The sequence below is a fragment of the Lynx rufus genome, unplaced genomic scaffold (genome assembly GCF_022079265.1).
Source record: "Lynx rufus isolate CCGP_SWC_20201006 ecotype Redwood Valley unplaced genomic scaffold, mLynRuf1.p SCAF_8, whole genome shotgun sequence".
Taxonomy (NCBI): Eukaryota; Metazoa; Chordata; class Mammalia; order Carnivora; family Felidae; genus Lynx; species Lynx rufus.
In genome coordinates, this window is record NW_025814896.1 from 90,179,594 (window position 1) to 90,195,637 (window position 16,044).

Here is a 16,044-nt window from a genome sequence, read left to right on the forward strand (position 1 = left end):
ACTCTTGAGAAGGATGTGCATTCTTCTATTGTTAGGTGGTATGTTCTATACATGTCTCTTAGTTCCAGGAGTTTATAGTGTTTAAGTCTTCTGTATCCTTGTTGATCTTCTGCCTAGTTGTTTTCTCCATTTTCAAAAGTAGGATATTGAAGTCTCTATTATTGTCTGTTTTATCATTTTTTTCTGTCATATTTGCTTTATATATTTGAGACTATGATATTAAGTGCACTTATGTTTATAATTGTTATACATTCCTTATGAATTGACCTTTTGTTGTTATAAATGGTCTTTCTTTAATTTTTGTAACATTTTTTGTTTTAAGGTCTATTTTGTCTTAGGTCAGTATAGGCATTTCAGTTCTTACACTTGCTGCTTGTACGGTAGATGTTTTTCATCTCTTCAGTACATTTGGATTTTTGGGTCTAAAGTCTATCTCTTGTAAACAGCTTGTAGTTGGATCGTGTGTGTGTGTGTGTGTGTGTGTGTGTGTGTGTGTGTGTGTATGTGTTTAAATCTAGATCTGACAATCTTTGCCTTTTGATGTGATTGTTTAATCAATTTACATTCAGTGTCATGGATTAAGATTAGATGTGCATTTGTTGGGTTTACTTTTTGTTTTCCATGTTTCATGTCTTTTTGTTCTTTTCCACCTTTACTGCTTTTTATTACATTTAGTGAATATTTTCTAGTGTGACATGTAAATTTCTTTAATGATTTTCTAGCTAACTTTTAAATTTATATTCTAGTGGTTGCTCTAGGGCTTATAAAATTTATCTTAGAATATATACCTGATTTCTACTAACTTAATTGTAGTGTGATACAGAGACATTACTCTCGTATAGCTCAGTTCCCTCTTTTCCCTCTGCTATAATTGCTATACATATTACACCTATATGTGTTACAAACACAAGAATACATTGTTATATTGTTATACCTGTTTACATAATTTTATGTATTTTTAACAAGCTTAGAGAAGGGGAGCAAGTATTTATAGAGCTTATTAATTAATTTTCTAATTTACCATTTTTTATTCTCTTTATTTGTTCCTGTGGATTTGTTATCATCCAAACAAAGGAAAGTGTCCTTTCCTTACTCCACTCCAGCTTTGCTCCCACCTGCCTCCTTTTGATGTTGTCAGATATGTTACATTTCAATATATTACAGCCCCAATGCTAGAGTTATATGCATAGTGCTTTGTGTAAAATTGCTTTTAAAATCAGCTAAGAAAAGAAGGGAAAAGAAATACGCAAATATGTTTTCTTTTTGAAATGACCTATATAATTATCTTTACTAGCATTGTTTTTGTTTTGTAAATTTAATTTACTGTCTGGTGTCAATTGGTTTCAGCCTGAAGAATTCCTTTAGTATTTCTTGTATGATGGTTTCTATCGACAGATTCTCTCAGTTTTTGTGTAACTGAAATTTTTTAATAAATTTAAATCCAAGTTAGTTAACATATAGTGTAGCATTTGTTTTAGGAGTAGAATTTAGTGGTTCATCATTTAAATACAACAACCCAATGCTCATCCCAGCAAGTACCCTCCTTAATGCCCATCACCCATTTAGCCCATCTCCCCACCCAACACCCCACCAGCAACCCTTTGTTTTCTGTATTTAAGAGTCTCTTCTGGTTTGTCTCCCTCTCTGTTTTTACCTTACTTTATTTTTCCTTCCCTTCCCCTATGTTCATCTGTTTTGTTTCTTAAATTCCACATATGAGTGGAATATATTTGTCTTTCTCTGACTGACTTATTTAGCTTCGCATAATACACTCCAGTTCCGTCCATGTTGTTGCAGATGGTTGGATTTCATTCTTTTTGATCGCTGCGTAATATTCCATTGTGTATATATACCACATCTTTTTTATCCATTCATCAGCTGATGGACATTTGGGCTCTTACTGTACTTTGGCTATTGCCAATAGTGCTGCTATAAACATTGGGGTGCATGTGCCCCAATGTTTGAATCAGCATTTCAATGAATTCAGTGTTTGAATTCAGCCCCTTTGAATCAGCATTTTTGTATCCTTTGGATAAATCTAGTAGTGTAATTTCTGGGTTGTATGGTAGTTCTATTTTAATTTTTTGAGAAACCTCCATACTGTTTTCCAGAGTGGTTGCACCAGTTTGCATTACCACCAGCAGTGCAAAAGGGTTCCTCTTTCTCCGCATCCTCGTGAACATCTGTTGTTGCCTGAGTTGTTACTTTTAGCCATTTTGAGGTGTGAGGTGGTTTCTCATTGTGTTTTGATTTGTATTTGCCTGATGATGGGTGATGTTGAGCATTTTTTCATGTGTCTATTAGCCATCTGGATGTTTTCTTTGGAAAAGTGTGTGTTCATGCCTTTTGCCCAGTTCTTTACTGGATTATTTGCTTTTTTGGGTGTTGAGTTTAAGTTCTTTATAAATTTTGTGCAATGTTTTACTTCATCCTTTTGAAAGGTAGTTTCCTGGGTTTAGAATCCTTGGTTGACAGTCTTTTTGTTTTTAGTACTCTGAATATGCCTTCAGTGTTCCGGCCTTTGTTGTTTCTGATGAGAAGTCAACTCTTAATTTTATTAGCATTCCCCTGTATGTGATTTGTTTTCTCTTGCTACTTTCAAGATATTCAGTCTTTCAACATTTTGATTATGTATTGGTGTGGATCTCTTTGTTTATTGTACATTGAGTTGATTGAGCTTCTCAGATGTGTAGATCTTTTCGCTTCTTTCATCAGTGTCTTGTAGTTTGTAATGCATAGATCTTTCACCTCCCTGGTTAAATTTATTTCTAAGTAAATTTTTTTAAATGTAATTATAAATGGAATTGCGTTCTTAATTTCTCTAATAGTTCTTTGTTAATGTATAAAAACATAACCAATTTTGTATGTTAATTTTGTAACCTGCAACTTTACTGAATATATTAGTTTTAACAGTTTATTGATGAAGTCTTTAGGAGTTTCCATATGTAATAGCATGCCATCTACAAATAGAGACAGTTTTACTTCTTCCTTTCCTATTTGGATGCCTGTTTTTCTCTTCCGTTTTATTGCCTAATTGCTCTGGCTAGGGTTTCCAATACTATGTTGAATAAAAGTGGTGAGAGTGGGAACCCTTATCTTGTCTTGATCTTAGAGGAAAAGCTTTCAGCTTTTCACTGTTGAGTATGCTGTTAGCTGTGGGCTTATTGTATGTGGCCTTTATAATGTTGAGGTATATTCTGTCTACACCTTCCTTATTGAGAATTTTTATCATGAATGGGTGTTGAATTTTGTCAGTTGCTTTTTATATCTATTGAGCTGGTTACATGATTTTTATCCTTCATTTTGTTAATATTGGTGTAGCATGTTGATTGATTTACAGATGTTGAGCCATCCTTGCATTCCTGGAATAAATTCTACTTGATCGTGCCTATGATTCTTTTAATGTATTATTGAATATCGTCAGCTAATATTTTGTTGAGGATTTTTGCATCTATGTTCATTAGGGATATTGGCTTGTAATTTTACTTTTTTGTAATTTCCTTATCTGGTTTTGGCATCAGAGTAATGCTGGCTTTCTAGAAGATGTTTGGAAAGGTTCCCTTTTATGTTTTGGAAGAGTTAGAGAAAGATTGGTATTGATTGTTTGAATGTTCAGTAGAATTCACCAGTGAAGCCATCTGGTTCTGGCCTTTTTTTTGGTGTGACACTTTTGCAGTCAAATGCTCTACACCTGAGCTATACCCCCAGTTTGGACACTTTTGATTACTGATTCAATCTCTTACTAGTAATTAGTCTGTTCAGATTTCCTCCTTTGTCATGATTCAGTCTTGGTAGGTTATATGTTTCTTCTTGGTTGTCAGATTTGTTGGTGTAAAAGTGTAGAAAGTCATTTATGATTTTTTGCATTTCTGTGGTATAAGTTGTAATATTTCATTTTTCATTTTTTATTTTATTTATTTGTGTCCTCTCTGGTTTGTGGAGTGATGGTGGTGTCAGTTTGTTTGTCAATTTGTTAATCTTTTAAAATAACCAGATCTTAGTTTCATTGATTTTTGGGCTTTGTTCTTTTTCTGGTTCCTTAAGATGTAAAGTTAAGTTGTTTATTTGATGAGGTTTTCTTGTTTCTTGCTGTAGGCATTTATCACTATAACTATTTACTATTAACTTAAATTTTTTTTTAAGTGTTTTATTTATTCTTTTTTTTTTTTTTTTCTTTTTCAAAGTTTATTTATTTTGGGGACAGAGAGAGACAGAGCATGAACGGGGGAGGGGCAGAGAGAGAGGGAGACACAGAATTGGAAACAGGCTCCAGGCTCTGAGCCATCAGCCCAGAGCCTGACGCGGGGCTCGAACTCACAGACCGCGAGATCGTGACCTGGCTGAAGTCGGACGCTTAACCGACTGCGCCACCCAGGCGCCCCGTGTTTTATTTATTCTTGAGAGATAGAGAGCATGAGCGGGGGAGAAGCAGAGCAAGAGAGGGACTGAGAATCTGAAGCAGGCTCTAAGCTGTCAGCACAGAGCCCCAGGTGGGGCTCAAACTCACAAGCCATGAGATCATGACCTGAGCTGAAGTTGGATGCTCAACCAACTGAGCCACCCAGGCGCCCCTTAACTTCCCTCTTAGAATGCTGCAACTGCATCCCATAAGTTTTGGTGTATTGTATTTCCATTTTCATTTGTTTCAATGTTTTTGGTTTCCGTTTTGATTTCTTCTGTGAGCCATTGGTTGTTCACTTCATTAATCTGTTTGCTTTGTTAATTTCTGAGTCTTTTTTCACAAAACTTTCCCGTAATTCATATTCCTTTTCAAGTTACTATACATATTACATCTTCCCTTCTCTTTTAGTTTTCTTGAAGAGTTAATACTTGATACTGTACTTCCGTACCTTATAATTTACTTCTCAACCCATTTAATTTTCTATTTAGCTTCTTTTTTGAAGCTTACCATTGGGTTTAGAGCAGCAGTCAGCTTAGTGAAAAGAATTCAGAATTTGGAGTTAGAATTAAAAGGTTAAAGTGCCTGTTTTTGTTACTTACTCACTGTAGAACTCTGAAGAAGTTATTTATCTACCACTCAAAATGTCTGAGGACTGAAAATATTGGACATCAATGGGGAGCTTGTTACAAATGTAAAACTTCAGATCCCACCCTATACCTATTGATCAGATTCTGCAAGTTTACAAGATCTCCATATTGAGAAGCAGTCTTATATCTTCATCTTTGAAACTTAATTTCTTTATATGTAAAGTGCAGATGGTCCCCCACTTAGGATGCTTTGACGTAGGATTTTTCATCTTTATGATATGCATTCAGTAGAAAACATACTCCAAATAATGAATTTTGGTCTTTTCTTAGGCTAGCCATATGTGATATGATATTCTTTTGTAATGTTGGGCAGTAGCAGTGAGCCACAGCTCCCAGTCAGCTATGTGATATAAGGGTAAAAAACTGATAATGCTTACAACCATTTTGGACCCATAAAACCATTCAGTTTTTCACTTTTAGTACAGTATTCAGTAAATTACACACCTATTATAAAATAGGTTTTGTGCTAGGTAATTTTGCCCAATTTTATGCCAGTGTAAATGTTCTGAGCATGTTTAACTTAGGCTAGGCTAAGCTGTGATGTTTGGTAGATTAGATTATTGTATGTATTTTTGACTTGTTTTCAATTTCTGATGGGCTTATTGGGATGTAATCCCATTGTAAGGTGAAGAAGATCTGTGTAGATAATACTTGTTGTATATATCAACCATCTTGCCATCATCCAACATACCCTATGTTTTACCATTTATTGTTTGTTTCCTACTGTTAGAATGTAAGTTTTGTGAAGCAGAATTAGAGTGTAAGCTTTGTCTATTTGTTTATTGCCCTATTTCCTATATCTAGAACAGTGATAGGCACAAAGTAAACATTAATTTTTTTGAATGAACAAATAAATAAATACATTTGTTGTCAAATCTTGTTATTTGTATTGCAGTCATTTACTTTCTACTGCAGTTTAGAATTAGAATTACTGTACAAATGTAGAAATTATTGTTGTTGCAGAGAGTTCTGTTAGATAGTGCCACTTACACTTTTACATTCCCTTTCCAACCATCTTGCATCTGTATTTCTGCAGTACAGTTCTGATCCAATCTATCAACAGTTCCCCATGTTATCTAGAATTAAGTTCAAAATCCTTAGTGTAATTTTTAGATACTTTATAGTTTCATATAGTTAAAAAATATTTATCTTTTTCAGGGTACATTTATTGGAAGAATCATTTAAACCCACTGCATGTATAGCATCCATCTGGGCCCTCCTAGGACTTGAGGGAAAGGGGAACCCATGAAAATAGGTTGATGATCCTTTGCTATGCCATGGAATAAAGTATTTTGTCTCTGACTGAGGAGTATCATGTCTTTTGCTGGCATATATGACTAAATAACAGGCTAACTTACTAGCTTATAACTTAGGGTGAGATTAAGGCCTAGACTGGATAGCATTTTCCTATCACATTAAAAATTCTTGAAAAATCCAAATTTTAAGATCCACATAATATCGTATAAAATGGATATGCTGCTATTTTTCTTAATGTTTGTTTATTTTTGAGAGAGAGAGAGAGAGAGACAGAGTGTGAGTGGGGGAGGGGTGTAGAGAGGGGATGGGTGGGAGACACAGAATCTGAAGCAGTCTCCAGGCTCTGAGTTGTCAGCACAGAGCCCGACATGGGGCTTGAACTCCCGAATGATGAGATCATTACCTGAGCCAAAGTCGGACACTTAACCAACTGAACCACCCAGGCAGCCCGATACGCTGCTGTTTTTAAATGGTACTCTATTGTTGAATATTTAAATCATTTCCACATTAGTCTGCTGTTGTAAATGGCTTTGTAATTAGTACCTTTATAAATATATGTCTCTTTGATGAGTGTTTCTTTAGGATTTGGATTCCTTACTAGAAGTGCAAAGGTCATAGGAAGGAAAGCTTACTTTATTTCTTTTATGCATAAAAGAAGTGTTTCTTAATTAAAAAAAATAATAGTATTAACAAATCTTTTTTAGGAGATACTTCTAAAGGAGGCACAGCTGAAATTACTCAGTCCACCTTGAAACCAGGCATCAGAGATTCAGATATTGGATCTCATTTTTCCTTGTTCCCTGAGGACTTTCCTCAGTTGGCTTTAAGGTTTCCTCAAGAGACTACTATTGGTCCACATACTGATATACTCAGCCAACAAGCATTGGATAGTCATACAACTGAAAAGACTCTAAAAGTTTCAACTGTTCATGAACTAGCTGACCAGAAGACTGGAATATCAACAGTGCCCTCTAGTTCCTACTCACAAAGAGGGAAGCCTGGTATTTTCTGCTTACAGTACTTGCCAGATCGTCATCTAACTGAAGAGGCTCCAAAAGTTTTGGCTGTTCCGGGACCTGCTGACCAGAAGACTGGCATACCGACAGTCTTTCCAAGTTCCTACCCACTTGGAGAGAAGCACAGTATTTTCTACTCGCAGGCCTTGCCAGACAGTTATGTAACTGAAGAGGCTCTGAAAGTTTCAGCTGTTCCTGTATCTGCTGACCAGAGGACTGAGAAAATAACAGTACCTTCTACTTCCTATTTACAAAGAGAAAAGCATGTTAATTTTTCCCAGCAACAGTCGTCAGATAGTCATCTAACTGAACAGGCCTTGAAAGTTTCAGTTGTGTCTGGACCAGCTGGTAAAAACACTGGGATACCTATATTACCTTCAATTTCCTCCTCACTTGGAGAGAAGCCCAGTGTCTTTTACCAGCAGGCCTTGCCAGATAGTCATTTAATTGAACAGGCTCAGAAAGTTTCAGCTGTTCCTGGACCAGTTGATCAGAAGACTAGGATACCTGCAGCATCCTCTACTTACTACTCATATGGAGAAAGGCCCCAAATTTTCTATCAACAGACATTGCCAGAAAGTCATCTACCTGAACAGGCTCTGAAATTTTCAGCTGCTCCTGGATCTAATGAGCAGAAGACTGGGATACCAACGGTAACCTCTACTCCTTATTCACATAGAGAGAAGCTCAATCTTTTCTGCCAACAGGAGTTGCCAGATAGTTCTCTAACTGAACAGGCTCAGAAAGTGTTACCTGTTACTGGATCTGCTGAGCAGAAGACTGGGATACCAACCCTAACCTCTGCTTCCTATTCACATAGAGAGAAGCCCAATCTTTTCTGCCAACAGGAGTTGCCAGATAGTTCTCTAACTGAACAGGCTCAGAAAGTGTCACCTGTTCCTGGACCTGCTGAGCAGAAGACTGGGATACCAACCCTAACCTCTACTTCCTATTCACTTGGAGAGAAGCCCAGTCTTTTCTATCAACAAGAGTTGCCAGATAATCCTCTAACTGAACAGGCCCAGAAAGTTCTAGCTATTCCTGGACCAGATGACCAGAACACTGGGATATCAATAGGGTCCTCTAGGCCCTACTCACTTGGAGAGCAACCCAATATTTTCTCCCAGCAGGTATTACCAGATAGTCATCTAACTGAAGAGACTCTGAAAGCTTCATCTGCTCCTAGACCAGGTGACGCAAAGACCGGGGTACCAACAGTACCCTCTAGTTCTTACTCACCTAGGGAGAAGTCTGGTATTTTCTACCAACAGGTCTTACCAGGCTGTCATCTATCTGAAGAGGCTCTGAAAGTTTCAGTTGCTACTGTACCAGCTGAAATAAAGAGTGGGTTACCATCAGAAGCCTCTAGTTTCTACACAGAGAGAGAGAAGACCAGTATTTTCTACCAACAGGAGTTGCCAGAGAGTCATCTAACTGAACAGGCTCAGAAAGTGTCACCTGTTCCTGGACCTGCTGAGCAGAAGACTGGGATACCAACCCTAACCTCTACTTCCTATTCACTTGGAGAGAAGCCCAGTCTTTTCTATCAACAAGAGTTGCCAGATAATCCTCTAACTGAACAGGCCCAGAAAGTTCTAGCTATTCCTGGACCAGATGACCAGAACACTGGGATATCAATAGGGTCCTCTAGGCACTACTCACTTGGAGAGCAACCCAATATTTTCTCCCAGCAGGTATTACCAGATAGTCATCTAACTGAAGAGACTCTGAAAGCTTCATCTGCTCCTAGACCAGGTGACGCAAAGACCGGGGTACCAACAGTACCCTCTAGTTCTTACTCACCTAGGGAGAAGTCTGGTATTTTCTACCAGCAGGTCTTACCAGGCTGTCATCTATCTGAAGAGGCTCTGAAAGTTTCAGTTGCTACTGTACCAGCTGAAATAAAGAGTGGGTTACCATCAGAAGCCTCTAGTTTCTACACAGAGAGAGAGAAGACCAGTATTTTCTACCAACAGGAGTTGCCAGAGAGTCATCTAACTGAACAGGCTCAGAAAGTGTTACCTGTTCCTGGACCTGCTGACCAGAAGACTGAGATATCAACAGTAACCTCTGCTTCTTACTCACATATAGAAAAGCCCTTTATTTTCTACCCACAGGACTTGCCAGACAGTCATCTATCTCAAGAATCTCTAAAAGTTACAGCTGTTTCTGAACCAGTTGACAAGAAGACTGGAATACCAGTAGTCCCCTCCACTTCCTACTCACAGAGAGAGAAGCCCATTATTTTTTATCCACAGGCCATACCAGATATTCATCTCACTGAAGAGGCTCTGAAAGTTTCAGCCATATCTGGATCAGCTGACTGGAAGACTGGAATACCAACAGTATCCTCTACTTCCTCCTCACATACAGAAGAGCCTGTTAGTTTTTCCCTACAGGCCTTGGCAGGCAGCCTTCTACTTGAAGAAGCTCTGAAAGTTTCAGTTCTTCCTGGACCAGCTGACCAGAAGGCTGGGTTATCATCAGAACCTCCTAGTTCCTACTCACATGGAGAGAAGCCCATTATCTTCTACCCACAGGGATTGACAGATAGCCAGGTACCTCAGGAGACTTTGGAAGTTTCAGCTGTTCCTGGACCAGCTGCCCAGAAGACTGGCTTGCCATCAGAACCTTCTAGCTGCTACTCACATAAAGAGAAGCCCATTATCTTATGCCTACAGGGCTTGACAGACAGCCACGTGCCTCAGGAGGCTCTGAAAGTTTCAACTGTTCCTGGACAAGCTGACCAGAAGACTGGGTTGCCATCAGAACTTTCTACCTCCTACTCACATAGAGAGAAGCCCATTATTTTCTCCTCACAGGGTTTGACAGATAGCCAGATACCTCAGGAGGCTCTGAAAGTTTCAGCTGTTCCTGGACCAGCTGACCAGAAGACTGGGTTGCCATCAGAATCTTCTAGTCCCTACTCACATAGAGAGAAGCCCATTATCTTCTACTCACAAGGCCTGACAGGTAGCCAGGTACCTCTGGAGGCTCTGAAAGCTTCAGCTGTTCCTGGACCAGCTGACCAGAAGACTGGGTTGCCATCAGAACCTTCTAGCTCCTACTCACATAGAGAGAAGCCCATTATCTTCTACCCACAGGACTTGACAGACAGCCAGGTGCCTCAGGAGGCTCTGAAAGTTTCAGCTGTTCCTGGATCAGCTGACCAGAAGACTGGGTTGCCATCAGAACCTTCTAGTTCCTACTCACTTGGAGGGAAGCCTATTATTTTCTACCAGCAGGCCTTATCAGATAGACATCTCACTGAAGAGGCTGTTAATATTTCAGCTTCTCCTGGACCAGCAGACCAAGAGACTGGGGTATCAACAGTACCTTCTATCTCTTACTCTCATATAGAGAAGCCAAGTGTTTTGTACCAACAGCCTTTGTCAGACAGTCAGCTCGCTGTAGAAGCTCTGAAAGTGTCAGCTGTTTCTGGGCCAGGTGACCAGAAGACCAGAAAACCAACAGTTACCTCCACTTCGTACTCACATAGAGAGAAAGAGAAGCCCATCATTTCTTATCAGCAAGAATTGCCAGATCTTACTCAAGAGGCTTTAAAAGTTTTAAAGGTTCCTGGACTAGGTGGCCAGAAGACTGGAATACCAGCAGTAACTTCTACTTTCTACTCACATAGAGAGAAGCCTATCATTTCTTACCATCAGGAGTTGTCAGATCCTAATGAAGGTGCTTTAAGAGTTTTAGGCACTCCTGGACCAGCTGACCAGAAGACTGGGATACAAATTGGGCCCTCCACTTCCTATTCACATAGAGAGAGCCCCATCTTTTCTTACCAGGAGTCGTCAGATATTACTGAAGAAACTTGGAAAGTTTCGCCTGTTTCTGGACCAGCTAACCAGAAGACTGAGATACATATAATCCCCTCTAGTTCCTACTCATACAGAGAGAAGGACAGTATTCTTTACCAGCAGGAGCTTCCAGATGTTACTGAAAAAGTTTTAAAAGTTTTTGCTCTTCCTGGATCTGCTGACCAGAAGACTGAAATACCAACAGGACCTTCTAGCTCTTACTCACATAAAGAGAAACTCAAGATTTCACCTGTGATTTTACCAGATGTCCAGAAGACTGAGTTTCTAACAGCTCCCCCTAGTTCCTACTCAAAAAGAGAAAAACCCAAAATTTCAACCGTGAGTGGACCAGATGACCAGAAGACTCCGTTACCGACAGTTTTTCATAATTCCTGTTCTCAGAATTTTGAAATTGAGGATATTCTGAAGATTTCACCTGTCCCTGAGCCAATTGTTGTGAATTCTGGGATACCAATACCTCTTTCTAGTTCCTCTTCCCACAGAGAGAAATCTAATATTTTCTACCCACAGGAATTGCCAGACAAACATTTAGCTGAAGATGCACTGAACGTTTCATCAATTCCTGTACCAGCTGACCAGAAAAGTCTGTTACCAACAGCTCCTCCTCGTTCCTTTTCACACAGAGAGAAACCAGATTTATTCTACCAACAAGATTTTCCAGATAGACATCTACCTGAAGATTCTGTGATGTTCTCACGTGGTCTTGGGCAAGCTGATCAGATTACTGGTTTATCAACAGTTACTCCTGGTACTTATTCACATAGTGAGAAGCAGAAACTTGTTTCAGACCATGTTCAAATGCTAATAGATAATTTGGATTCTCCTAACTCCAGTATTATCTCAAGCAGTATGCCTTTAAGTTCTCAGGCTGATGGTAGAGTTATAATAAGTAAGCCAGAATCTTCAGGTTTTGAAGATGTTGGCTCTGTGGAAATTCAAGATACAAGCAGTAGTTCCAAAACTCTTAAAGAGATTCGGACCCTTTTAATGGAGGCAGAAAATATAGCACTGAAACGATGCAATTTTCCTGCTCCTCTTGTCCCTTTCCGAGATGTTAGTGATATTTCAATTATACAATCTAAGAAGATGGTTTGCTTCAAAGAGCCCCTCACAGCTGCTGAATCTAATAGTGATTTGCCTCGGAGACAGCCATTTACAGAGGAAAGCCCAAGCAACAAGTGCATACAGAAAGATATTAGCACACAGACAAATCTGAAATGCCAGAGAGGCATTGAGAACTGGGAGTTTATTAGTTCAACCACACTTAGAAGTCCTCTACAAGAAGCAGAAAACAAAGCCGGAGTGACGTTAGATGAAACCCTTCGACAGTATAGAGCAGCCCAATCCGTAATGAGATCTGAACCTGAAGGGTATAGTGGAACCATTGGCAATAAAATTGTTATCCCTATGATGACTATCATTAAAAGTGATTCAAGTAGTGATGCCAGTTCCGGCTCATGGGACAGTAATTCCTTGGAGTCAGTTTCTGATGTTCTTCTAAATTTCTTTCCATGTGCTTCACCCAAGACAAGTTTGACAGATAGCAGAGAAGAAGAAAGTGTGTCAGAGAGTGATGATTGTGGTGGTAGCAATGTAGATTCACTGGCTGCACATGTCAAAAACCTTCTCAAGTGTGAATCCTCATTGAATCATGCTAAACAAATACTCAGAAATGCAGAGGAAGAGGAATGTCGAGTACGAGCACGAGGTAGGAACTGATTGTTTGTCATCAAGTCAGGTCAGACTTATAAACATTATAGTTTAAGAATTTGTTTAAAGTGTTTGGAATCTGAATTTATTTTCTTATAGAACTGTTAAATGATTACATTTTCCACCACTATTCAGAATAAGTCCATTTAACCAATAATGTAACTCGGTCACAGTATTAATAGTACTAGTCTGATTTTAGGGTCTTAGGTAGGTTCTGAAGCCTGAAGGAGAGTAAGGAGATAGCTTGGGTTTCCAGATTCCTAAAGTACTTATGTTTCCTTAATCCTCCTATTATAGGATTCTCTTTTGAAGGCAGAAAAAACAAAGAAAAGTTTGCTCTAAGTCACACTATATCATAAAACTAAATATACTTCTCCATTTTTCTAATACAGTTCTTAGAGCATATTTTAGATATTAGAGAAAACCGAAGTACTTCACACTAAAACTTAGGTTAGAGGTTTAAAAGAGGATGTTCTAATCCCATTAATCTCTAATAATAGAATGCTATTAAAAAAGAAATCTTTAAGACAAAATGGGGAATTAAAAAAATTTTTTTAAATATTCATTAAACATTTTTTTAATGTTCTTATTTATTTTTGAGACAGAGACACAGAGCATGAGAGGAGGAAGGGCAGAGAGAGAGGGAGACACAGAATCCTTAGCCGGCTCTAGGCTCTGAGCTGTCAGCACAGAGCCTGACGCGGGCTCAAACCTATGAACTGTGAGATCATTACCTGAGCCAAAGTTGGATGCTTAACCGACTGAGCCACCCAGGTGCCCCTGGGGAATATATTTTAGCAAGCATCTTATAAACACTTCAGGCCTCCTTGGGAATTTTGCCTTGAGATTAACTACTTGTGCCATTCCTTTTATCACTTATGCATATTTTGACTCTCCAGAAAACTCCCAAGTTTTATTTATTATTGTTAAATATCAGCTCTCATGGTAGTAGCAGTAACTGTAACAGGAACGTATAGGGGAGGCAAAGGGATTGTCCTTATTGGAAGGAAGATTAAGAAAAATAATTGAAAATCATAGAAAGGTGGCATCTTTGGAGAAATACCTATAGAATGTGGTTTTTAAAAGTCACACTTTCAGGCTCTGGGCTGATGGCTCAGAGCCTGGAGCCTGTTTCCGATTCTGTGTCTCCCTCTCTCTCTGCCCCTCCCCCGTTCATGCTCTGTCTCTCTCTGTCCCAAAAATAAATAAACGTTGAAAAAAAAAAAAAAAAAGGGGCGCCTGGGTGGCGCAGTCGGTTAAGTGTCCGACTTCAGCCAGGTCACAATCTCGCGGTCCGTGAGTTCGAGCCCCGCTTCAGGCTCTGGGCTGATGGCTCAGAGCCTGGAGCCTGTTTCCAATTCTGTGTCTCCCTCTCTCTCTGCCCCTCCCCCGTTCATGCTCTGTCTCTCTCTGTCCCAAAAATAAATAAACGTTGAAAAAAAATAAATAAAAGTCACACTTTTCAGTGAGATGATTGTTCTTGAAAACTTCTAATAGTTTGTCATATAATGGAGAACACCTACTTTTTGCCAAGTATTGTGGCAGGCATTTAGTTGGATATATTGATGGTTTTCTGTGTTCTTATAATCACTGACAAATTATGATTTTTGCATTGCATTGTCTCCAGTGTGTTTATGTTTTCTTTTCAGCCTGGAATCTGAAATTTAATCTGGCTCATGAGTGTGGCTACTCCATTTCAGAATTAAATGAAGCTGACAGGAAAAAAGTAGAAGAGATCAAAGCAGAGTTGTTCAGTCATGGGAGAACAGCTGACTTGTCCAAGGTATAAAAGAAATCTAGCAATGAAGAAAGAAAATGTTATAAAAGGGTGGTGGAGTTTGTATCTCTTACTTGGGCATTGATGACACCAGCTGAGTCATTAATAGTCTTTGGCTAAAGTGTTAGGAGTCTTATTTCTTCAAAGTTCCTATTTAAGGATTAGACTCAGTAGATTTTGATTAATTGCAAATTCATCTATTGAAAAAACTTACATCCTTAGGAAAATAAGAATAGATTTGCTTTATCATTCGTATTTTCTCTTGAGGGTAATAGCTTGAAGTACAGATAAAGTCCGGCCATTTTCAGATGTGTATTATCTACTTAAGAACATAAAGCTATACTAGCTTATATAAAAATGATTTTCATTTTAATAGTATGTATTTTCATCCAATTATGAATTATTTCATACACAGTAAAGAATATATATGAAATGTATATAAAGAATAAAAGAAAAATATGAATAATTCTTGTCTATGGGCTAACTAGCTTGATAAACGGAATGTTACCAAATACCATAGAGGTCCTGTGTGTCCCCTCCCCAGTAACGTCTGTTACTTCCTATCCTGACATGTATTGATTTTTCTCTTGCTGTTCAGTATGGTTTTGAATTCTTTAAATTTTTTTTTTCAACGTTTTTATTTATTTTTGGGACAGAGACAGAGCATGAACGGGGGAGGGGCAGAGAGAGAGGGAGACACAGAATCGGAAACAGGCTCCAGGCTCCGAGCCATTCGCCCAGAGCCTGACGCGGGGCTCGAACTCATGGACCGCGAGATCGTGACCTGGCTGAAGTCGGACACTTAACCGACTGCGCCACCCAGGCGCCCCTGGTTTTGAATTCTTTAATAGATGGAGTCAACATGGTGCATATTTTGAGAATTGCATTTTTCATATAGACTTGGGTTTTTGAGATTCTTCTTTGTAGATGTAGGTAGTTTTAGTTTATTCATTTTTAGTGCTGTAAGTATTCTAGTGTATGAATATATCATAGTGTGTCCATTCTCTTGTGGATAGGGCATTTGGTCTGCTTTTATTTGGCTTATTTCTTTTTTGGAAAAGTATTTTAAAAGGATAAATTACATTGGATTTTAGACTTATGTATATGTTTGAGCTCATCACCACCATCCATCTCCAGAAACTCTTTTCATCCTGCAGGACTGAAACTTTGTACTTATAAAGGTTTCTCTCTATTGTAAGAATATGTTCAGTTTTGTAAGAAACCACCAAGTTGTATATAACTTTGAAAAAAAATTTTTTTTAATGTTTATTTATTTTTGAGAGAGAGAGACGCAGTGCGAGAAGGGAAGGGGCAGAGAGGGAGGGAGACACAGAATCCCAAGCAGGCTCCAGGCTCTGAGCTGTCAGCACAGAGCCCGATGCAGGCCTTGAACTCGCGAACC

General features: G+C 38.8%; 1 protein-coding gene across 1 annotated transcript in view; it reads left to right on the forward strand.

Moving 5' to 3' along the window:
• Positions 1-16,044, forward strand: part of ALMS1 (ALMS1 centrosome and basal body associated protein) — a 224,317-nt gene that overhangs the window by 54,378 nt on the left and 153,895 nt on the right. The window contains exons 8-9 of the mRNA XM_047067804.1: positions 7,011-12,863; positions 14,515-14,648. Of these exons, the coding sequence (XP_046923760.1) occupies positions 7,011-12,863; positions 14,515-14,648 (5,987 nt within the window). The remainder of the gene's footprint in view (positions 1-7,010; positions 12,864-14,514; positions 14,649-16,044) is intronic.